General features: G+C 39.3%; 1 protein-coding gene across 1 annotated transcript; it reads left to right on the top strand.

The window, feature by feature from the left end:
- Window positions 1–1,893: 1,893 nt before the first annotated feature.
- OC90 (otoconin 90) lies at window positions 1,894–22,939 on the top strand. The gene is made up of 15 exons (XM_069853141.1): window positions 1,894–1,996; window positions 5,529–5,594; window positions 5,804–5,863; window positions 6,133–6,307; window positions 10,193–10,305; window positions 11,713–11,841; window positions 13,376–13,417; window positions 14,144–14,200; window positions 16,452–16,512; window positions 17,296–17,342; window positions 19,298–19,447; window positions 19,808–19,906; window positions 21,500–21,674; window positions 22,083–22,189; window positions 22,322–22,939. Exons 1-15 carry the CDS (start codon window positions 1,951–1,953, stop codon window positions 22,630–22,632), a joined length of 1,638 nt encoding a protein of 545 aa, XP_069709242.1. The 5' UTR covers window positions 1,894–1,950; the 3' UTR covers window positions 22,633–22,939.
- Window positions 22,940–24,917: the final 1,978 nt, after the last annotated feature.

Raw genomic sequence — 24,917 nt, 5'->3', positions numbered from 1 at the left:
ATGAGGATATCCTTGATCCTCTTTGCCACAAAGACACGCAGCTGACTCACTGAGTTCACCCAGCGCATATATCAAAAGCTTCTCTATGAGCATCTTACAGGAGACAGTGTCAAAGGCCTTATTGAAGACAATGCAGTCACCAGGGTCTTGGAGGAACCAAGCTTTTGTTCTCCTAAGTATTTTTACAATTCCTGGTTTGTCAGAATTCTTACTTCCCCATGCTAGAATTCAATGGACAGTTTACTTTTTGTTGATGGCATCTTTGAAAGGTAGCTGTGTCTGACCCTGGCAGGAAGTTCACCTTCCCGATGAGGAGAAGCCTTCCCAAGGCTCATTGCCTCAACATTCCCCTGGCTTTCACTCAGCTTTGGATCAGAGCCACTGTGGATAGACAAGAGCAGACTTCTCGGCCCTGAGGAATGCCAGTGTCTAAAGCTGTATAAATTTTCAACCATCTTTCATCACTGAACACTAACTCCTGCAAAGCTATTAAAGCCACATTCACATGCTCAGAGATTTTGTGAGTGATTAATAACAATGAGATTATTGTTGTTTAATTACAGCCAAGAGTATTAGGGAAAGATACTATACGGTGAATGCACCTGCAGAACAGTTTTCTCCGTATAGATCCTTTACATGGCTGGAACTGTGTTACTTAGGTATACTGTGGGCATAATGACTCTCAGGAATTTAATGGGAGAACTAATTAATAAATGTTGAAGTGGGTTTGATAAAGCGAGTGATCACATGGGTGAAGTATATACCCAAGTGGGTATAAAAAACTTAGCACTGACTGTTGAAATCCATTTGTCCTCCATCCAAGTGCTTTCGAGTAATATCCCTCAAGGTAAGCCTTTCTAGATGTTCTCTGTAATACAGGAATCGGAAAGAAAACAATGTAGATTAAGTGATTTGGGACTGTGCAGTTGTAGAGTAAGTGTAGGTAAGTGATATGGGATAGTAAACTATAAATATTTAGAGCTATTAGATTTATAACCTCACTTCCCGATGAAGCATTACAGGACATTTTAATAAAAATCAATTTAATATTTGACCATAGGGGAACAGATAATCAGCATTAGATACATATTTGTAAACTGAAAACCAAACGTTCATTTATTTGGCTGTAAAAACTCCATGTCAAACTTACTTAGAAAATCATTCTTCATTTAGGGTAAACTATGATTGTTGTTCAAAATTAATCTATTATTTGTCATTTAATGAATATTAGTGCAAGGCTTTTAGCTTCAGAAGAATTCTTTACACACATTTCTGCAAGGACAAGCACACTCAGAACTCAAAGATCTCCAAAAAACATAGTGTTTATCATTAGAAAGGTATGTCATTAGATCAGTCTCAACACAGATTAAATCTTTGACTATGAAGGGGGAGACATTTTTGTGATGTGAGGCAAAATAATATGATGGATTGCAGATTAACTGGGTTCAACAGAAGTAGTCTGAGAATGTCTCTTCGTTTATACAGTGTTTCACAATATCTGCATTTAAACAGAATGTGAAAAGTTGATTAAACTTCCAGTTAGATCAAATAAGATGTGAAAACTGTTTGCAAAACAAAAGAAACTTCAAGTATACCATTTCATTGCTAAATTGACTTTCCCTGTCTGTGGAAATTTGGCAGACACTGTTGACTCACCTAAAGCAATATCAAAATCAGTATTGTTGATCAGGTTTATAAAGGACTATGGTAATATTTGAAAGATACATAAGGCTCATCATTGCTGTAATATGTGCATTTACCTGGATAAGAGTAAAAACTGAATTGCATCAAGAAGGAATCTGGCCAGGGTACAAATGAATGACTTTTCTAAGCTGATACCTTCTTACTCCCAGACTGAAGGAGATAACATTCCGCCTAATATTTTATTTAACTCACCAGGCTCAACAATCTGCTGTGTGACTTTTTCCGTGGGTCTGAATTTAGCAAAAAATGATTGCAATTCTGCTGGTGTCTATGTCAATGCTCTTGTACAGTGGTAAGTGGCAATGTATTTTTATAACTGTTTGACTTATGTCAAATATAATTGTTTGATTTATGCCTAAATTCTACTTAAAGTATGTACATTTGGAAGCAAACCTTTAGAAGTATGCCTTATGTCCCCACAAACCTAGTTGTTCAACACCCAAGTGCACTTCAATAATTTTATCTATGGAGTACTCATAAAAGATATTTTTCTTAGGACGTGCAGTGAAGGAAGAAACATTTAGTGAGCTTAAAAAATATAAGCAAAAAAATTGCAACCTCCTTTCTGCTAGCATTTAGGTATTATTTAACTCCTTTTGTCTCAAACATAGTTGTAAGATAAATTCTACTCGTTAAATTCATCTGTGTTGTCTGAATTCTCCAAATCTTTCAGTGCATCCTGAAATATAACTCATGTTCAGCTAAAGCTTCTCCTTCAAATTTTGCTATTAGTAGACTTTTTTCTTCATCCAACTCCTCAGATTTTATTGTCATGGGTAAATGACTTACCTAGTGACAGGAATGGGCAAACATTTCAAATTTCTGCATTCCCTGAGCTGTGTAAGAAGGTCGTTTAGAGTAGTGGTGTGCAGGTAAAGAGAAGGACTTTTGGAAGGTATAACACTATTTTTGGTCAATTCATTTGGGATTATTTCTAAACGGAAAAGAAATCTCAGCACCCTGGCATAGATGATACTCTGCACTGAACTACTTCAGCTTCACCAGTTGCATTGGGATTCAGTAAAAAAACACGTCTAACACAACACACATGGGCTGAACGTACATGAAGCTGAAAATTAAGACTCCTATGATAGATAAGAATAGAAATCAGTAAGAATATTAGCATTTCCTAAAGCTGTGACAGAGAATGCCAAAATACCTACAAAACTTATTCATCAAAAATAAAGGTGTGTTTAGTCCCCAGCCATAAAGGGGACTATATATATATATAGATAGATAATGACTAGTGCAGTCAGAAATATGTGGACACTCAGTAATTTTTCTGATATAATATTTGAAAGAGCTTTTCCACCAAACCTCAAAAGGCTGTGCCACATATTTCAGATTTCCCCTAGCTAAACACCCTCTGAGTACAAAGATGTAAAATGTTACTACATTTAGGTTTGGAGAGGATTATTGATTTACATTTATGTGAGATCTAGTCTGGTGATCTCTGCTTTGAGACTGACGCAAATATCTGTGCATGAACTAGCATCTTTGTGAGGAACTAATGTGATTTACCTTGAATAAATCAAATACATTAGGTTTCCTCCACCATGACTTTTCCTGGCACATCAAAGTTTCTGCTCCCCAGGGACTATGACTGTGTCCATGCCCTGTAGTATGACATTTTAATTAGCCACAATTACCAAAAACCCCAACTGGATATGCATTGATGTTTTTTTTGATGGGCTTTTTTCAGATAACACTTCAGAAAAGTGTTTTCAGAGTAGCGACGTCACAGGCACAATCCAGAAATACCCTTGCATGTATCTGAATATTGAATGAAATTCTGTGGATAGGATAATGTATGTAACTGAAAAGCCCAAGAGCTGCTGTATCATCCAAGTGTCCTCAAGATACTTGCCAAGACATTTAGTGGGTTTTAGAGAAAGGCGAGAGGAGTTGACCTCCCTGGAGTCTTCTGGGTTTTAAAGGGTTGATTTTTGTAGTGCAGTCTTTCTCTTGTTGGCTACATAAGGTATGACTTAAGACCAATAGCCCCAAAAGGCAGGCCAGCAAAAGAAGAAAGGAGATTAATTCATCCAGAAAGTGTTTTCTTTTTGTATCTCCTCCCACAACTTCAACAAATCAAGAAATCCTGTTAGCTAGCATTGGTTCATTGATCTTGACTTAGTGACAACTAGAAATACTGTTTTTGTAACGAAAAGAGTAGAAGAGCCAAAGGTTTACCAGGCTGCTGACCCTGTGGTAGAGAATTTTCTCCAGGGAAGCTTCAAATATTTATGCATTAATTGGTTGTGTGCAAATTAAGTTTTTAAGTTGAGAAGTTGAGAAGAACTAAGTGTAAGTGAAGGCTGCTGGAGCAATCACAGCATCCAGCAGTTCAGTAACGTGGTTTTATCAATCCTCTCCTCTGTCTCATTTCAACTTGGTATGATTTTGATGTTTTCCAAAATTTTGCTGAAAGGACTAATGATCAATAGCTATTTATCAACAGACATGGAGTTTGAGCCATGGCGTTAGACAGTGTGTCAAAACCTGGCTGTAGATGCACTTGATGACAGCACACAGATTGTGGGAAGGATGTTCATTGTTGCAGAGGAAAGACAGGCTTTAAGCAGGAAAATGTGGGGATGCTTTATATTAACAAGCATGAGTACAAATATACAGCATTCAATGCTATAAATGTTGCATGGCACACTATTATATCCCTTGAATCTGAAATCCTCATGGCTGCCAACTTTTCAGCAGACTCATTCCAGTTCTGTGAAAAGGCCAGACTTTATCAGGAGACCTTTTCTGGTTTGTGGAAAATGGTCCATTTCCCTCAAAACTGCTGCAAAGGAGGATATTTCTGATGGGTTGCTGTTCAGATAAAAGCTATTACTTGTGACCAAGATTTTCAGTAACAGGATGACAGAAGAGGAAGCATCTCTTCCTGCCTCCCTCAGTCCCACATCCATATCCATATCCTGCTGCTAAACTTGAGAAATTAATTGATGAGGCATATAATTGTTACAGTGAACATCTTGTTCACTCCAGAAAAGTTGCAGACATCCTGAGAAGGCCCTTCTACACTATCTAAAGGAAAGTCCTTTTTTTTTCCTAATCCTTTGCTAAACATAGAGTTAAGCCTTATATCTCAAAAACCCTAGTGCTCCACTTTACTTTCTTACACCTGTATTTATTGCAGGAAAATGCAACATATTCATAAAATAACTGTCAGCTCTTTCCCAGAATCCTTTGTAGGCAAAATGCACAGCTATCCTAAGGCCAGTTATTCTGATACATAAGCTGTGCTGTGAATTTAATATTGCTTCTTTTTCTTCAGTTTTTAGATCAATATAACACAGCATCTTTAAAAGGAAAAAGAGATAATTGATTTAAGAATGAAATAGCGATAGGACAAGAGGTAATAAGACAATAGGCAATAAGGACTCAGAAAAAAAATAAATCTCTTGACATCAGATAGTGGAAAGCGTGGGGTTGCAGAGGTAGAAACAGTCGGGACAATGACAGTAGTTGAGCAACTAGAACAATTCTACTGATTCATTACAGGAAGTGCTATTGTTCAGAAGAGCACAGGAATACAAGGGTTAGTGCATCCTCACTATCACTAGCTCACTTTAACAGAGGATTGATTTTTAAGCTGAAGTCAATATGACTTACTGGTATGCTTGTGGGCTTTCTGGAATGCAAGTGGAGCTAAGCAAGTATTTCATGGTTCTGAAAAATCAGCTTGCTAGTGTAGGAATGTATTCAAAATGCCTGCAGTGTATGTGTCATACTGAAGTAATTGTTGTTGTTTTATTTTTTTAATATTTAAACCTTTTCCTCATTAAATTTGTTTGCTGAGGTAGGTGGCCAAGTACTGGAGCTGCCAGCATTCCTGCCAGAGCTTCTTAACACACCTGAAAGAATCTTGAGTAAGATTTACTTTCTACGTTATTGCATGGCAGTGGGGAATCACTCGTATCTGGGAGCATGGCAGGGAAGTGCGCTGTTAGCACATATATAGTAACTCTTGTCTCAAAATGGTCTAACAAGTGAAGCAAGACCAGGGGCAATCTGGAGACAATTCTTGCCATTTACTTTTTTTAAAAAAGAAATGTGGTTTGTTTATTTTCTCATTTAGATAATGCCACATTCTTCAATGGAGTCTTTCAAAATGTGGAAAGTGTTACCTTATTTTTCGGTAAGTATGTGTTCCCATTGTACTTGAGTACTGAATGGAAATCCTATGGAGTTTGCTCTTATATATACTGAAAAAGAACAGGGATTTTTGAGGCTATAAATTTCCCCGAAGACTACTATTATACTAAATACTGCTGAGTGTCAAGCATTGCTCACTGTCTCTGTGTTACTGTCTTGTTTAGACTCTACGTTCACACAAATCTTATCCATGTGTGACCCACATCCGGCTCACCTCTGTTTACCATGCATTTTATGGCTATTTCTTTCCAGATTGCCTGGGTTCTCACTTCACCTGGTTACAGTCCATCTTCAATAACTTCCCTGCCCTGCTCAACTTTGTAAACAAAATGAAGTGTGTTACTGGGTTTTGTCCCAGAGATTTTGAAGACTATGGTTGCTCTTGCCGGTTTGAGATGGAAGGTCTCCCCATGGATGAAGCTGATGAGTAAGTCTTATACTTGAGATGTCTGTCCTCTTCAGCCCTGACTGACTGTCAGCACCCTCATGCTCTGACGATCTGGAGCATAACACTTGCCTAAATGATTTGGGGGATGGAACCAGATGATCTTTAAGGTCCCTTACAACCCCAAACATTCTATGATTCTATGACTTAAGGACAGTTGTGAAAAAAAAGAAAATTCTCAGAGTGCGTCAGTCCCACACCATCCTGCTCTGTTTAATCTCGTCATCGCTTACTTGCAACCAAAGTATCTGATAAGATTTACAAAAGATAACTTCAGGTCTGGTTTATCAGCCCTGTCCTGTGTTAGTCCTACCTGCTGGTGAGCACTGTCTTTTTGCTGAGCCAACACTCTGTACCAGTTGCCTTACAGCATGGCTTGGACACAGAGGAAGCCAAGGTGGTCATAACCCAAGTGTGTAATGATCCACTTGTTTCTTTTTCTTTTAGCTTGGAGCATCTATTTTTCCCACACTTTGCTGTGGAGAAATACTCCCATTCTACAGGTAAAAGCAGAGTTGCCTACACCTATATATAATCCCAACAATGCAGCTCTGGTGGTACAGCTCATTTAAACTGGTTGCAAAGAGCGTCCAGTAATGCAGTAGAATAAATAAATACCACATCCACCACCTTGACATATCTTATCCAGGAACCTCTAAATTCTGAACAGTTCTTTGTGAACAAAACCTCATTAATTTCTTTGTACTGGGGAATTCTGTTTCACACTTAAGTTGATGCCAAGAACTGATGAGCCTTTTTATAAGGTGAGTAAGAGAGCATTAATCTGAGCGGTTTACTGAGTTTACAACCTGTTTCCAAACTGTTGGTATCAGGAACTGTGTAATGTAAACCCATAGAGGACTATAATGAAGATGCTGCATCTGAGGAGCATTTGAGCATCAACAGAATTAAGTTACAGCTAAGTGTGACTTCAAATGGCTGTTAGGAGGTTAAGCAGATCTTACCCTTAATACACAGTGTACATGCAGAGGTTGTAAGTCACTAGAGCATCCAGGCACAGAGAACAATGTAGCTCAGTGGCTTTTCCCAGTACCATGCACCAGGAACAAACCCATCCAAATCCCACTCTGTGCTTTGGAGCGATACTGCCACAGATGCTGAAAGGGCAAGGAAAAATGTAATCACAGGTGAGGAAAATCAAATGGATGTTCACTTATGATAGTGGGAGATGTGAAAAGAAATTAAAAAATAATCAAGATCTATCTATGTCTGAAGAGAAAAAAGTTTTTCCGACGAAGTAATGTATTAATTCCCTGAGAGAAGACAGCTATGGCTCAGAAAGGGCTAATTCCTATAGACAGATGGAAATTAATCCATCTACTCTCCAGCATGGGATGGCTGGGAAAATTAAAGTCTAAACCTGTTACTGGAAAAAAGCCATGGCACTTCTTATGAAAGGTTTTCTGAACAATCCTGATGACGTGCTGAAATGAGAGCTCAAGTCAGTTCAATGGATTGATACCCAAAGAGCTCAGCACCTCGGATTTCGCTTCACTCAGCTTCATTATAATGCAGAGCAACATAAATACAGAAGCAGCAGAACAATCTATCAGCAGTTTTGTCCTGAGAAACAGCCACAGAGCCACTTTGTGTTTACAGATTTGTTAGCAGTCCTGCAATGATGTTTCCTTAGCAGAATAGCAACCCCGCAGCAGTTTGCAGTAAATGGAGACTGATTATTGGTTTGCCACTGACACAGATATGCCCTTGGTTCAAGGGAGCTTCCAAACAGGTGGCTGCTATACGTCCTTCTTAAACACAGTTCCCACAGCGCTGCATTTTTTCCCCTAGCTTTATTCCTTAGAAACTAGTTTTGCAAACCTCGTATTTTTTCCCTGCTATTTCTGTTCCACAAAAAAGGGCTGAAGATTTTAAGGCATTTGAAAATGTTTGTGCCCATAAGCCCAACATTTTTCCCCCCATTTCCCAATGTAGCTAATTGTTCTATATAGCCTAGGAGCCTAGTTTACCTTCATAGTCCATAGAGAACAAGAAGCAAACCCAGAGGACAATCTCTGTCTTATGATCCCCTGCTTGCAAAGGAAAGGCATGTAAATGTTCTGATGAACTGTTGCATTAAGTGTTGATGTAACTGTGGTGCTTTAAACAAAAAATGAACTGCAACGAGTTAATATTACTCTAATTACGCAGTCAGAGGACCTTTCAGGTGCTGTAACCTCACTAGAATTTAGGCAGAGACAGGAGAAGGTCTTGAGACATTTCATTAGCTGTACTCTGTTCCTGACGGAGCTTAGGAACTTCAGCCTCACCTCTGAAGCCTGGCAGGATAGCATTTGTGGTGCAGAGGAAGCACCAGGGCCTGCTGAATGCTATTTACCCTAACAAATAAATTCTTGCAGTTTCCTAGACCAGGTTGCAGCAGGGAGAAAAAAACACTATTAGGTGGCAGAGACAGTGGAGTGTGAGAAATTGGGCTTTAAAACTTCATCAGCTGGGATAATGCTACTCATAAGCCCTGATCCACGACTGGCAACCTGAGCAAACTTCATCACTGGTGTCTTTCATCAAGCCAAAACCTAGTCACAGTTAGTGCTTGGACTGCTTCCCTGGCTGTGAGGACATATTAAATATTGTAATAATTATTTATTAATATATTAAGTGATAAAATATTAAATGCTTCTCAAATATAGGAAGTGAAAAAGTGAATGCAAAGCCTAGAAGGGAGCCTGCAAGGCATTTGCTGCCTGCTCTGCTCAGTGCCGGAGAGCTTTTGTTCACCAGTGAGTTCCGTGCAGACGCAGGGTTACGGGTGATGTGTAATAACACATTCACTATGTCTTCAGCAAAAATCTCACATGAACTTAATTAAAGTTTCCTTACATCATGATTGCAAGTTAACCTTTACTGGCAGGAGATGCTTCTTTTGAGTGTTAAAGTTGTCTTTGCATTCAGAATTGTCAAGACAGACAGCAATTGAATAACAGGCCCATGTTCTGGCTCTGTTTCTCTAAAATGAGGATATTTTAATTGAAGTCAAACAGCAAGGCCTTGCTTAATTTATGTAACAATCTTATACTGGGGAAACGATGACTGAATGTTTTACTCATGTTTTATTTATAGCTGATGTCAGCACACACAGATGTTGTTATACTATAGAAGTAGATGACTTGCCTGTTAAAAATAGCTGAAGAGAGGATTGATGAAGAGCTTGTTTTAGCTGACATTTTGCTGCTATTCACAGCTAAAGTGATCATGCAGGCATTTGGGGATGGCATGACAGCATGGGTGTAGCAAAATGCAAGGTTTCTAACTGCCTTTGTTGTATGGTGGTAGAGAAAGCCTCTTTACTCCAGTGTGAGAAAAAGATTTCATGGTCCCTTTCCCTGGTTAAATAGTGTGTTTAATTCTGATTATTACTTAGAAGAGAAAGCGCAAGAAACAGAGAATAACACTGCACGTATTTATATAGCCCAAATGAAAGACAAGGATTCACAAGGCATTGCAGAGGCATTAGCACTCCATGAGTGCCAGGTTCTATGTAGTTCAATGAATCCAAGCAAGAAAGGATGTGGTGGGGCTGGAGCCAGGACCTACAGAGCTAAGCTGTAAGAACTTGTGTATCACCGGAAAGAAATATAAGTATAGTCTCCCACAGCATGCAGACTTACTCCTACCACCGAGTTTTGCATCCAGCTGTACTTGTCCCACTAGATTGACTCAGGAAAAAGCAGTACTCAGGCTATTTTGTGTCTAGGGATCACGCTGAGGACTTCTTTTCTTTCCTGGCATCTTTTGCATTCTTGTGTAATATTAACACAAAAACATTGCAGTCTGATCTTTACTGAAATTAAATCATGTGAACTTCTTGTTATGTCATTTTTTAAGGTGCTGTTTCCAGCATCGTAAATGCTACGAGGAAGCAGTGGAGATGGAGTGCACATGGGATCCATCAAAGATTTCTACAGACACTAGCTGCTCTACTGAAAACCTGACCTGTGGTAAGATAAATCTATTGCAAGAGCGTAATATGGGATCCTAACGATGACTGAGAAGTTTGTTCTGGTCTGTCTACCAAGTCATATATATACTAAGCAGAAACCACCTCTATATGTGGATTTTTTAAGAACTTAAGTATTCTGGTCGGGGGTGAATAGAAATAGGAATACACAGAGGCATCAAAGCCCCACTAGGCAGGAAATTTGAAGGCCAATAACTAGAAGCTTTCCAGGGCTCCTCTAATAGGCAGCCTCTTGCAGAAGGTTGTCTGACTTTGCAGGACAGCTAAGCATTGCTTGAGTTATCTCCACACATCAGAAATGCAGTGGATGCTGGGGAAAGACCTGAAAAAAAAGTTGCCTTCTGAAGCTTCAAGGCCTGATTTTTATGTACTTTGAGGGATCAAATTCTTAGTTCACAGGGTTGTTTGCACTCCTCAGATACAACAGTATCATCAACAAGGGCAGAGACCACGCCGCTATAATAGATGCTGCTCTGTGCAGTACTATAATAATACAGTCCTGTCAAGGGTGGAGTGGGGGTCTTTAATACCTAATCAGTTTTAATATAATTTCCGGAAAGTATTGTCTCTCAGAAAAGACTACGTGCTAGAATGTGGTTTGAGGATACCAGCAAGAAGGACTAGAATCCCCAAACCCTTACCACTGCAGCTTGTTAAAGCAACAGCCTGATTTAATTTCCTTTTCTTGTTACAAATTAAAACCATTTTTGCTACTTAGGCCAATCTATAGAGGCCCAAGTGCTTTTAAACATGAATAATGCTTTTTTTTAGATCTTTCCACACCTAATAATCAGAAAACATTTTGTTCAAAATAAAAAAGAGAAAGAGAAAAAAAAGAGTAGTCCTCATAAAAAATGTGAAACATCAATGTGACATCTCCCAAAGGTCACTGGGAGTTTTTTTTGTTTGAAACCCTGAAAGGTAAAAAGTTTTGAAGTCGGAAAAGAGTTTCCTGGGAAACTTTTGTATCCATTAAAAGGAGCAAAACACATCTTATACAAGAGGTGTGGTTTGTGGACTACGACTTCTTGAGGTTACGAGCAATATTTTAATGAAATCTGTGAAATGTCAGGCTCAGTATCAGCTGCATTAAGTTTTTCATGGAATAACTAGAGGCAGCAAAGCACTGCTCTGTAGTCCTCACTACTCTGCAGAATGAACTAGCACAGGTAAGAAGTTTATTGCCAGCCATGCCACGCTACATTGGATGGCATTTCAAAACCAAACTGTGTTGGACTATGAAACCTGACTGTGCTTAATGTGAAGAAATGCAGCATAAATAGGTTTCCATTAATGAATATACATACAAACTTTACAGGGAGGAAAAAGCAGGAGGCAGAAAAGATATTTCAATAGTACCTTGTTTGGATTTTTATTTTATTGCCAGAGTCGGAGGATCCCTGTGAACAATTCCTCTGTAACTGTGACAAAGATGCCATTGAATGCTTTATGAACACACATATTAACTCTTCTTTGAATGGGCTGGATGTCTCCTTCTGTCCATCTCTGGTTACAGGTAATAATAAGGATCTGATCAACTGCTTCATCCTGCCAGTTTTTCCGCTGGCATCAAATTTGACCTAGCAAGAATGAGGCAGTAGCTGGGTGCTTTCCTGCACTAAATCTGGCACTGTCCTGCTCTTCATTTCATGTGTCTCTATTTCATTTGTCCTTTCCATTTACTGCTACACAAGAGAATATCAAGGCAGAAGAAGAAGGTGAAATAATTGCCATCCTGGAACAAGTCCAGGAGAAGTTACCAAGCTGATGAGGGGGCAGCAGAAAGCACATCATGAAAGAGGAGGAGGAGAAGCCTTAGGGGAGATCTTTTTACTGTTCTTAATACCTAGTGGGGTGTGGAATGAAGATAGAGCCAGACTCTTCCTGGAGGTGCACAAGGACAGGCCAAGAGGCAAGAGACACAACTGCAACAGAGAGATTACGGTTAAATACGGGGGTTTGTTTCTTTTTTTTTTTCTTCTGGAGGCTCTTGCCAACCCTGTGAAGTGTGAACGAATGGGTGATACCTGGGGTGACTAGTGACCCACTGAGGTCACTAGCAAGAATACCAAACTGAAAATATTGCTAGCTCAAATGTCCCCTTAAATGATGCCAAAACTAGCTGGAAAGGCAAAAATAGACCCACTCTGCTCTGTTACTCAGTTTCCATCCTGGAAGGAAAAACCCTCTCTAGTGATGAAGAGGACATTTCTCTCCATTGTTATATGCTGATCTCTCACTGTAGCTGAAATTACAGCCTCAAAAAGATTGTCCTCACCATCCTGTGGGAACAGGACAGGATTAAAAGCTTAATTCATATGGATTGCAATCAGAGCATGGAACCGGGGGGACCTCTGAACTCCCAAGCTGAGACAGATGGGAAAAAGCAGTGCTAACTTTTCTAATCCTTTGTTTTGTATTCACACATCCCAGTGCTAAGGACAGATACATATACTTCCATCATGCTCTGGATGCACATATCCCATTGTGAATAGGTCAAGGGAATAGAGAATGCCACAGCAAGGTTTTTATCAAAGCCACAAAATTGTTTTGTGTTAGTCAGCAATCCTTCACCAGGATCGGATGGTGCTCATATAAAGTATAGCAACCTGAACACATTACAAATAAAAGGGGAATTGTTAGGTGCTAACAGGAAAATCACGCTAGTTTTACCACTGCTGATGAAGACAGATTCAGCTCTAGCTCACTGAATACCTCCACTAATTTTACTCTCCTGATTATATTTCTTAATGGAAAAAAAACATTTTGAATGAAATGTTTTTATTTAGAGTTCACTCATGTGTAACTGATCTGTCCAGTTCAGGCTTTGGGGAAAAAAAAAAGCCTGCCTGACATATTTCTAGGGAAAGGATTTTGGTAGATTCTTTATTACAGAGAAAAATGTGAATGAAATAGGAGTATATTTACCAAAACTTCTGCTTTAACAAGAATAACTTCAGTGAACACCTGATTTGTTGTGCCATTCAGATTAAATAGAGACAGCCCCCCTTCTCACATGTTAGTCTATGAGAGAGCTTTCTCCTTTTCAGAAACAACCAGCAAGAAAGAGATGACAACACTTCACATGAAGGGTATGTCCTTATCTCTGTGATTCTTTGACTTGAGTATATTAAAACAAGATTAATTTATACTCAGATAAAATGACATGATTATTTTGGAAGCTATGGATTACTTTCTGAGAAGAGAAGAAAAGATAAGTTTTAGCATGATGTCGAAATATGAAAGGAAGAGAAAAAAGCCTAATAAACTGAAGCACTGTTTTTATGACAAGCTTTTACAAAGGTGCACAGGAAAATTTCAGTCAAGTGACTCCTTTGCTGAGAAGGATTCAGAAGAAAGCCCTGAATCTCAATTATAAATAACATAAGAAAAAACACACTAAAAGCAACTTAAAAATATTTTCAGATGGATCCTTTTCTATTTGCATGCACATTTAAGACCCTGCTTCAATCAGGTTCCTAGCCAAGTGATTGATTTAAACATTTCATTTTTCTGTCTAAATGTTTAATTTTTATCTTCATACCTTCACTACAGGCCATGTTTTTAAGCTCCTGCTGAAATGGGAATTTAAAGAATGCTGATTGCCAGCCAGTTTCTCTTGTTTATGTTGAAACTCTTCATGACAGAAACTGAGCAGTTTTTCTTTACTATAACGGATGTTGCACAAAAAGCACAACAGTAATAATATTTTGAAATAAGTTCCAATCTGATAACTATGATCTTGTTATGCTAAGACCCTGTCTAATAAGCATCTCAAGGCATGGTTTTCTGGACTAAGAAAGCTTTTATTTTTGCAGAGTTCCTTCATCGTGGAACAGACAAAACACGAGCTGCAACTGCATCCATGGAAGAAGGTTTGCATCTTACTGTGCAAAAAGCACAGTTTTCATCACCTAATAGCTGAAAGAATAAAATACAAGTATAAGCTGTTTCCTTTCTTCCTGCCCTTCTAAAGGACTGATATAAAAGTATATACAATGTTTTTGTGATCAAACTCGAGACTGAATAAGAAGGTGCAATTTTCAATTTCTACAGTGTTTACAGTAAGTTTCCCAAAGGCTCGGAATGAGCACTCTACAACAAAACCTGTTTTCATCCAAACAGATCTTTTTTTTTTCCCCTGGGAACAGAGGTTGCAGCAGGTGAGCTGTTTGCAGAGATGTTGTGTGGATGCAAACCAGTGGACCCATAGCCAACTGTATAGTTGTTGTCTCTAAAGAGAAATTTGGTTATATAAGTTCAAGCAGCAGCACAAGGAAAAGTTAACTGTGCTTTGTTGCAAATGAGCCAGCAGTTCAGTGGCTTATTTACTTGCAACATAGAGATCTAGATTGAAGTCCCTTTCACTCTGGTATCTCTCGGGTGAGCTCCTAAGCCACGAAGAATCATGATTCTTCTGACAATCTTCTTTTTTTTTCTGCTATGATCAATAATTACCTTCTCCAGGAATGGATGCCTGCAAGATCTCATTGCTGCGTTATGAGAAATTATTCTCTTCTGACCTGCATGCTGTGTGCTGCAACACAAGAAGCTGTGGAGAGAAGTCATCCAAAGCCCTGGGTGGCTCTGGGAGGGCACACCTAGTAAGAGAGGGTCAAGCCATACAATAGTGAAACACAGAAGGAGACCAGTCATTGATCATCCACTGCCTAATTTGGCTGAGTCACTCCTGTCATGTGGCCCCATCACGAGCAAAGCCACACAGTCATGTACAAAGATCCCAAGCATACAAGCAATTAGCACCAGATTGGTGGGACTAAGCCACTGCTCAACCCAAAGAAACTTAGGAGTTATCTTGTGTGAGTAGAGAGAGTGGAAAGTCACACCATTTTAACTTAAGAACCTAGATTCAATCTTTACTGTACTCTTCAGTGTTTTTCCAAGCAAGTCATTGGCCTAACTGTGAATCTGGAATAACACAAAACCATAAGGGTTTGTAATTTTTTTTTTAAAGAAACAATGCTTTAGACTTTAATAGGATTTGGTTTGGTTTTTGTTTGTTCGTTTGTTTTTTGGTTTTCTTTTTTTTTAACTTTTAAGAAAGCCTCATATGCATAAGGGAAACTATCTGAAAAGGCTTTATGCCAAGTATAAGTGCTCACTGTTCCTTCATACCTCTCCAGTATTATCAGGATGGGTGTTTTAACAGTTATTTCTTGTTCTCACCTAACAACAGCTCCAGTCTTGGTTTGTCTTTTTCTAGCTGCTTCTGGGAGGCTTGGTAATAGAAAACCGAGAACTCCTGGAAAAGTGAGGGCACCTGTATTTACACATCTGTAGCAATCTTTTACTTACTGAAAAAATGATTGCTTGTGCTCTCTTAGGAGACAGAATTCACCCTATCGCTCTAAACATTGCCAAGGGATAAAAACCTGTATTATGAAATTCAGAAAGCTGAAAATGTATCACAGATAACATATCTAGTCAGACTTTGAAGGACATATTTAGAGAACCACTTACCATTTAACAAGTTGTCTCCCCATCTAAGCCCAGGAGCTTCACCATTGATAACTGTGGGGGCCACATTAAGCTGAAGGCCATGGCATTCTTCCTCACATCACAACATCCTAGCAACAGAGAGAAAGATGCAGAGGGATTTTTTTGTAATGTAATTTATATGTTTATAGTTTAGGAAAATGTAGCTGATGATAAATGGAAAATATTTATCAGGTAAGTAAATAAATGTGAGCTTAGGGAAGTATTTGGGCTTGCAGCTGCCCATCCCCACTTGACTTTCAATGCAGTTAGACATGAGGTGTTCAAGAGGAATCTGGAATCTTTCTGGGCACAAAACTGAGATTTTAGACCTAATGTCCTTAGTATATTCGTCTGTCAAATGGATTTAATACTGAATTTGCCAATTCAGTCACGCTGCTTCTTTATTTGTGTAAAGCACATTATTTTAGTGCAGCAATGAGATTGTTTTGACAGTCTCATTTTGTCTACAACAATCAATGCACTGCAGAGAAAAATTAACAAATCTCTTTACATGAAATACTTCAGTCTTCCTGCTTTGCTGAAAAAGCTCTTCTCTACAGCTTGACATCTCATAAGAGTCTGTGCTGGCAACTTGCTTGCTGAGTTTATATGTTCTGTCTTCAACAGTGGTTTTTTTTGAGCCCACTGCAACAGTCCTGGGGAGTTCCAAGGCTGGAGGTAAGAGTCTGTTTAAAGTTTTGTTGATGAATGAGTTACTCCTAACTCCAGTGGAAAACAGATATTGGTTTATGATACTCTGTGGTGTCACAGGCAAAAATCTACAGGTTGGGGTTTCCAGGTTACACCCTTAGTTCTTCTGCTGCCCTGCACATCCCTGACCGAACCACTTCATTTCTCCTACTTATCATCTTTATAAAACGAGGCTAATAGTGATGTCTGGTTAACCTTTATGGTGTTTTCAGTAGAAGTCACTCCAGAAATGCATTGCAGAAATAGAACAGGTAGATCACTACCATGATCACAGAATCACAGAATCACAGAATAACCAGGTTGGAAGAGACCCACCGGATCATCGAGTCCAACCGTTCCTATCGAACACTAAACCATATCCCTCAGCACCTCATCCACCCGTGCCTTAAACACCTCCAGGGAAGGTGACTCAACCACCTCCCTGGGCAGCCTGTTCCAGTGCCCAATGACCCTTTCTGTAAAGAATTTTTTCCTAATGCCCAGCCTAAATCTCCCCTGGCAGAGCTTGAGGCCATTCCCTCTTGTCCTGTCCCCTGTCACTTGGGAGAAGAGGCCAGCACCCTCCTCTCTACAACGTCCTTTCAGGTAGTTGTAGAGAGCAATGAGGTCACCCCTCAGCCTCCTCTTCTCCAGGCTAAACAACCCCAGCTCTCTTAGCTGCTCCTCATAAGGCCTGTTCTCCAGCCCCTTCACCAGCTTTGTTGCTCTTCTCTGGACTCGCTCCAGATGATGTCTCTGCTTTTTGCACAGTTGCCACAAGGGACCACAGAGGTACAGCTCCTGCTCCCTCCATTCTCTCAATAAAAGGTCAGTGACTCTCAGCTTTCCTTTTCCTCTGGCTGACACAGAAAGACTTCAACTAAAAGCATCACGGTGAAAAATCCACACATGGTGACGATGCGGCTGCTGGAGAATCAAATTTAGATCAGGCTCAGATAGCAGACAGAAGAACAATAAAGCCAGACCGAAAAGTATTAGCCGTTTGTTGCCTCCAGCCACTCATTTTCACTCCTCATGCAAGTATTTGTGAAAATCTCTTCATAAAGGGTTTTCTAATGTAATGGTTGTTTCTTTAAACTACATTCATAGCATCTGCTGCCAGAAGGGTTCATTTTGATTTTGTCTTCTCCTTTATTATACAGAATTTCATGGAATTCTTTCCCCATCTAAAACCTATTTCAGCTTTTACAGTTGTTCTTGCTTTGAGCACAGCCACATCACTAGATGCAGCTCGGAGTGGAGTACATTGGTAGACTTGGACATTTTCAGCGGCCCCTTTTTCATAGAAAGGATTGTTCAGGCAGACTGAAATGTACCAGAAAAATGTCAAAGAACACTGAATACAAAGAGTACAAAGTAGTCATTTTTCACCTCTGATTACATTGTCTGGACCACATCTCCCACCACAGTGCAGAAATAGGGTATTGTTGTACTAAGCATGGGTCAAAATCACTAAATGTTCTCCTCCATTAACTTGAATATGCCAGAAAAATCTGTATGCTGCTTTGGAGGTCTGCATGGCTTCTGGAACACTATTTGTCATATGTATTCTTAGCTAATCAGAATTTCCCAAACTCCAGTTTTATTTTTGACATCTAGCAGGAATTGCTTTTGTTTCAACACTTCACTGTCAAATTGGCATAAAATGTTTGCTTTACTAAGCTATTAAAACTAGCGTGTTGCTATCGTTCCCATTCTGCGACTTCTTATAGTCTTCCTTGTGTTCTTAGTGGTGCTTTCCTTTTTTTAATCTATTATCCTATGACACGTTGTTTTCAAAACCATGCTAAAAAGAGAACTTCAGAGGAACAAATGTAATCAATTTGAGTTTAATCCAGTTAATAAGTTCAGCCATGAAACATAAAAGGAAAGGGTTTAAAAATGTGGATACATATTCACTAGTGTTTTCAAGGTGTTTTGTTTATGAAATGCCACATTCTTCATACTGACATAGAAAAAATGAAAACGTTTAATTTTCATTTGATAACAGTATTTTTATTTACAAGTTAGCTTGTACCATAGAATCATAGAATAGTTTGGGTTGGAAGGGATCTTAAAGATCATCTAGTTCCAACCTCCTTGCCATGGGGGTGAAAGTGAAAATTAAAACCAAGAGAAATAAAAAATTGTTAAGTAATCCTCAAGTTAAATAAAACATTCCTGGTTAGAAATAAAGCTTCAGATAACCTAAAAATAAATGCCAATCCTTAAAATTATGTTTCAATTCATTCCCAATTTATTTTCTCCTTCATATTTGTTTATGGTTACAATGAAGCACATACTTCATTTGCCCAGCTTTGCTTCAGTCAAATAATTTTCTACCTTCCCTAATGTTGCTATCAGTTTTGGTACCCTCATGTGAATGGACACTTTTTTTTAACAATTTACTCAGAAAATGATATCACACCTGCACTTTATGTCTCAGGACAGCTGACTAATCAGTAACCTTTATGGTTTTAAGGAACCAGCACAGCTCTTTAAATCAGTATGCAACACAAAATTTTATTTAAAAAAAATAAATCAATATTTATATTGGTCCTGTCTAACCATCATCTTGTTTTATGAAAGGCAAAAACCTGAAGAATTTCCCAGTGTGGGTACTCTATGCTTTTCCAGTCTTCATTTTGATTTTTCTTTTCTCTATGACCATCAGTTCACACCAGTTCTGCCGAAGGATTTTACTCTGACCTGCTATCTAAAATGAAAATCTTGCTGTTTATTGCTCCATGTCTTCTTCTGCTTTACTCTTTCTCCTTATTTAGAGGAAGGTGGATTCATGGAAGCTGTAGTCCCAGTGGGAGAGATAACCACCTCCCCAGCCTCATTTTCAGGAGACCGTAACCCTGTGCAAGTTAAAAATGTCCCCACTGAGAAGATACCTGCAGGCACATCTGCAAGGACAAAAGAAAACGGCAAGTAAAAACTGAATTACACCTATTCTAATTTATAGCACATGCCTATCCCTGTTCCCAGTTATCTGAAGATTCAGCATGCTTCACATACGTGTAGAATAATGCTATTTTCTTCTTCAATCTGCATAGTTTACATAGAATAAAGGGTGCGTAACACTGCACTTGAAAGGGGAGTTCACTGTCAAACACTGACCAGGAAAACTTAATAAACCGTTAATGAACAGTCTTCCAACTATGAATTAAACAAATGTTAGAAGATGGCCAATTGATTATGGTTCCAAATATGCACATTTGGACACATTACTGAAAGAAGAGTTTACTCTGCCTTTGCAAGTCTAACTATGCATTTGTCATATCCAGAGACAAGCCCTGCCAGGGGCAGCCAGAGCAAAATTTCCTCTGCAGTAGCTCTGGAAATGGTTCCTTCTGACACAGGACCCCAGGAATCTGCAGGAAAAGGTAAATGGAAGTTCTTTTTCCGGTTATATCTAATTAAATATACAGCTACCTTTATATTAAAAGGTAGGTGTATATTACATATAAAGATTATAGTCATTCTAAGCCAGTTAGTCAAGGGCATAGGTATTGGTATTTATAAGATCAGGAGATGCAATAGACCTGTAGAAGTTTTCAACAGTTAATGTACTGTTATTAACACTTACATAAACTATTTATGATTAGGATATAAGTATGTTTTTCCTACAGTATAAGACCTAAAATGAGCTCAGTGAACATTCCTCCTTGCTTTTAGGCAGTAATTTAACAACATCTTTGAGTTATAAGCAGCAGAAGCAATAAAAGGAACTTCCTCTGCTCCTCACTCTGACTTTTTGCCAAAGTCTTGCCAGGGTTGGCCTTTTTCTCACCATTTCTTATTCTGTGCCAACTCCTGCACATCAGTGCATGAATCCAGGCTTTGTTCTTGGTGAGCTAACATGAATGAGGAAAGACCCAAGCAGGCACGTGGGCAGAATTTCCTGCTCGGGGGAGTAATCCAGGGCAGTCTGTGGAAGAAGCAGGAGGAGTCAGTCTACAGCTATAAAAAGAAGATGGGATTACTTACGGGAGCAAGAAGGATGCACAGTGAACAGCAGCCTGCACTTTCTCTCCCCAAATCAAGTCACCAGCCCCTTCAAGTCCTTTCCTCAGTCAGGTCCCAAAAGAAGCCCCCTTGACACTGCTCTTCCTGGCATGGAACACACTCTTCTCTCAAACCTCGTGGATAATTCCCACAATATCAGTTCTACCAGAGTGGGTGAAGCCACAGAGTCATTTGAGCTGGGAAACAGAGATGCCAACACCTTGGCAGCACAGTAACTGTTATGATAGATCGCACCTTCATTTGGGATAGAGGTATCACAGCTCTAATGGAATTGTAGTTAAAATGTGTGAATGTGATAATCCAAGATGGTCTTCCCTGGTTTGTAGGATCAGGAAACAACTCTCTTTGAAGTGAAAATCCAGAATCTTCCCTTTGGAAAAGCAACACTTACTGATTGCTCTGTGATGGTAGCCAAGCTTTATCAGGACAATTTTTATCAGCATAGCATGAAGAAATCATGCACATCTTAGTCCTAGCAGACCTTTAATACTATGTTGGAGGTATCTCAAATGCAAAAAACCTTATTGTTTCCTCCAGCCCAATGTAGTCATTTCTCAGCTATCACTGTGCAAGCACAACAGTCTGGGACTCTGTTTTCTGAATTAGCCAAGACAGAAATTACTGAATACTCAGCTAGGTTTGACTTTTCTAGAGGAAAAAAATAACTATGAAGGATTACAAAGGATTGCAAAATTCTCTCATTGTAATCCAATTTGACTTGTAATTTATATCTTCATGGGGATCTCTCTCCCCTTTAAACACTTCCCTTCCCACCCCAAGTCTTTCTCTGTGGTATTCTAAGACTCATTACTCATAGACTGGAGCAATAATTTTGAAATACTAAAATGTCTTTAAAAGTTTCTGATAGCTCTGAAATTACTACTATCATCACAAGAGAGTCCCCAATGACTGAAAACATGAAGTGTCAAATAACAGATTTTGCTTTACAGCATGTGAGCGATTAACCTTTCTGCAAGAGAGAGGAAATGGAAGAGCCAAGAGGGAACTACCCCAGCTAGGAGAAATGCTGTTCTGTTTAACTGAGCGATGCCCAGAAGAGTTTGAGTCTTATGGTTGCTACTGTGGCCAAGAAGGAAGAGGTTATCCTTCTGATGCACTGGACAGGTATGGGCTCTTCTATAATCTACCATTAACTACAAGCATTATTGGCGTGCCTAGAGACAACAAAGATCAGAATACCTTTTGTTGGGCCTTGTGTAGCTACATATCAGTAGTCAGTCTGCGTTTTGAAGAAAAAAGTATCCACTTAAATACATAAACAATTAAATATTCCACTAAGGAATGTCACTAAGACATTCTATTATTGCATCAGTGTTTTGAAGAGGACTTACTAACTCAATTAAAATAAGAAAAGAGAACAATGGGAGGTAAGCAGAGCAGGAAGAAGAGTATATCAATAGAGGTGATGGTAAGAGTTGCCAGGAAACTTGGCCAAGAGAAGATCTGGAAAGTGGGTTATGAACAGTGTAGAAGGAATAAGTATTTTTCAGCTACATCTTCTGTTTACTTTAGGTGTTGCTTCTCTCATCACTGTTGTCTGGAACAAGTTAAGAAACTTGGATGTCATGCAGAAAGAAGTTCAAGATCTGAAGTTGTATGTTTTGATCATAAGCCAAAATGTAAGTTCACATTAGAGGAAATTCAAGGCAGATGTGAAAATTTTATTTTCAAAATCCCATCCACTCATATTAAATTACATGTTGACTAATTGTAACTGCTTTCAAACTTTAATTCTGAAACTTCTTTTTAAGGTATTGGTTGGACCATATGTGAGAAACTAATATGTGCCTGTGATGAGACAGCAGCCGGGTGCATGGCTTCTGCCTTCTTCAATGAAAGCCTTAAGTTTCCTCACAACCAAGAGTGCCAAGGGGAGAAATTCTTATGTCAAAGAGGCGCGTACGAAAGGCCTTCAGTTGGCACAGAAACAGGCACCGGCACTTCCAGCTCTGAGGAGAGCAGTGAGGAGGAAGGCCCACTGCGGAGTGTATTCAGGAGAGCAAAGAGAGAGACATACCATCCCACTGGAAACTCCAGAACTATGCAACATGAAGGCAGATAACCAAACCCCACTACACACTTGAGAAATGGCATGGAGACTTTCACAGTCAGGCATTACGTACCTTACTCTTTCTTATCATTCTGCAGCACACAAATGATGTAATCATAGACTAGGTATTAAATGTTAAGCTATATAACTCTTTAACTCTTTACCATAGTGAAGTCAGCATTAAGGACCATCAATTTCAGTCAGATATTACCTTAAATAATTATTTGACAGAATTCTGTATAGTTTTGTTTGATTTCTCTGTAAAAAACTGTTTTGATCAAAGACTGATTTTTGTTACATGTGTAGGTGGTTCAGACTGGATCTTGTTGATGGTGGCCAAGTATTTCAGGTTTTTAATTAAACCTATCTGCAACTACTCCAACTCTTTTTGAAGACATTCTTCCTTTACTGAGCTTAGCAAGAAACACTCAAAAGAAAAGCTAAGGTAGTTGCATGAAAATGAGTATCTTCTTCCCTTCTTATCTAATTGCAATTTTCAACTCATAAAGTCTATGCTGGTCAATCAGATCATGACAATAAAAGACACATTCCTTGCCCCCGTGCAGTGTACTGTGCATGGTCATCTCCAGTTTTGAGAGATTTCAGGATGCTAGAGGGAATAAATTTAAAGGTTCTGCTTCCTGGATTCACCTAAAACTAATTCTGAAATATGTCATGTAAAGCTGGAATAATGTTCTTTGCTATTTAGTGAACTCAAGTTTGTTTGCTTTTTTTTTAATCCCCTTGGATTAAAGACAAGGGAGCATTTCCTTGTCTCATTCTCTTCAACTGCATCCTTGATTTCTAGTGCCATATTTCACTCTTTAGGAAGCAGTAACAGCACCTCGCTCTCCAGCAGCTTCCCCAGTGCTGGGCACTGAGACAAACAAAGACCAACAACCCCACCACAACTGCGTTTGAGTTCAGAGTCTTGGTTCAGCTCTGCACTATATCTCAGCATAACTTCCCAGATATCTCAGACACTAAAACCACTAGTTTTAATTTTCATTTTTAATTTTAAGTTAAGGTGTCTTCAGATGTTAACCATCACAGAATTAACAGCTCGAGTACCATGTTACTTGAGACACTTAGATGCTGAATTGTACAAGTCTGAGCCCGCAAACCTACAGTAGGATTAATAAATATGTTAACATTGGTGTCAAACTTTACCTACTTTGCGCAATGTTCTTCAGAAGTTCAACTTCAAATGATGTGTCAAGGAGCCAGGTTTGTTTGTGTAATCCTGAACATCCAAAAAGAAATTATAATTGATTCGAGGATCAAGTCATACCTGTTTCACTTACTCCTGGAACTAGAAAGTCTCTAAGAATAATCACCTTCAATGCTTCAATTTGCTTACTAAATGAACAAAAATTTGTTACTATTAACTGAAAAAAAATATGAAAAAGTAACATAAGCATTTTACAATATGATTTTATGGAAAAAAATATCAAAATTTCCCTCACTTTCTAACCTTCTCTTAGATGAAAAGATTTAAAGGAGCTATAACCGAAACTAGCAGTCAGTCACTGAGGGAAGGTTCTCCAATGCCAGCCTGGTCCACAGCAGTTCTTGGTGTACAGGGCGGGTTTCAGTCATAACCAGTCTATTAATACATGGTTTCGTGGCTGGTGTCGCCACCACAGTTTTGAGGTTTTGGTTAACAGGATGGTCTACACAGCACCAGGCCTGCTGGGGATGGATGGAATTCATCTTTCTCAAAGAGGTTAGAGGATCTCTGCTCATGAGCTAGTGCAACTCATGGACAGAGCTTTAAACTAGACTTGATGGGGGAGGGGGGTAATATCAGGCTCATATGGACTGATGCATCAAGGCTAGAGGGACAGGGTGCTAGCGAGAGCCCTCAGCCAGTTGCTCTGGGGCTTCCTGGGAACACTGCAGCACACAAGACAACTTATGGAGATAGGCCAGGAAATCCTGAAGTAACAGGAGACAAGAGGGAAACATCAGTGAAACACATCAAAAGAACAAAGGCACGCTCCTCCAACAAGGTGACAAGGGTGACAGCCCAGATGAAGTGCCTCTACACCAAGGTGTGCAGCTTGGGCAACAAAGAGGAGGAGCTGCAAGCTACTGTGCTGCTGCAAAGCTACAACCTGGTTGCCACTGCTGCAACTTGCCAGGACAAATCCCATGACTAGAGTGCAGCTATCAATGACAACAGGCTACTCAGAAGGGACAGACAAGTAACGCGTGGTGGTATTGCCCTCTATATTCAAGAAATGGATGGAGTGTGAAGAGCTGTCTCTGGAGAACAGCCACAAGCAGGTTGAAAC

Source organism: Phaenicophaeus curvirostris, chromosome 3 (assembly GCF_032191515.1).
Source record: "Phaenicophaeus curvirostris isolate KB17595 chromosome 3, BPBGC_Pcur_1.0, whole genome shotgun sequence".
NCBI classification, from domain to species: Eukaryota; Metazoa; Chordata; class Aves; order Cuculiformes; family Cuculidae; genus Phaenicophaeus; species Phaenicophaeus curvirostris.
Note: the sequence above shows the minus strand (reverse complement) of the source record. Positions and strands in the feature narration are given on the sequence as shown.

Excerpts from the sequence above, each read along its gene's own strand:
- OC90 (XM_069853141.1), top strand. The coding sequence starts at position 1,951 with ATGATTGCAATTCTGCTGGTGTCTATGTCAATGCTCTTGTACAGTG. Across the intron at positions 5,595-5,803 it reads CACACCTGAAAGAATCTTGA|ATAATGCCACATTCTTCAAT; the intron begins GTAAGATTTACT and ends TTTCTCATTTAG. Across the intron at positions 22,190-22,321 it reads TTTTGATCATAAGCCAAAAT|GTATTGGTTGGACCATATGT; the intron begins GTAAGTTCACAT and ends CTTCTTTTTAAG.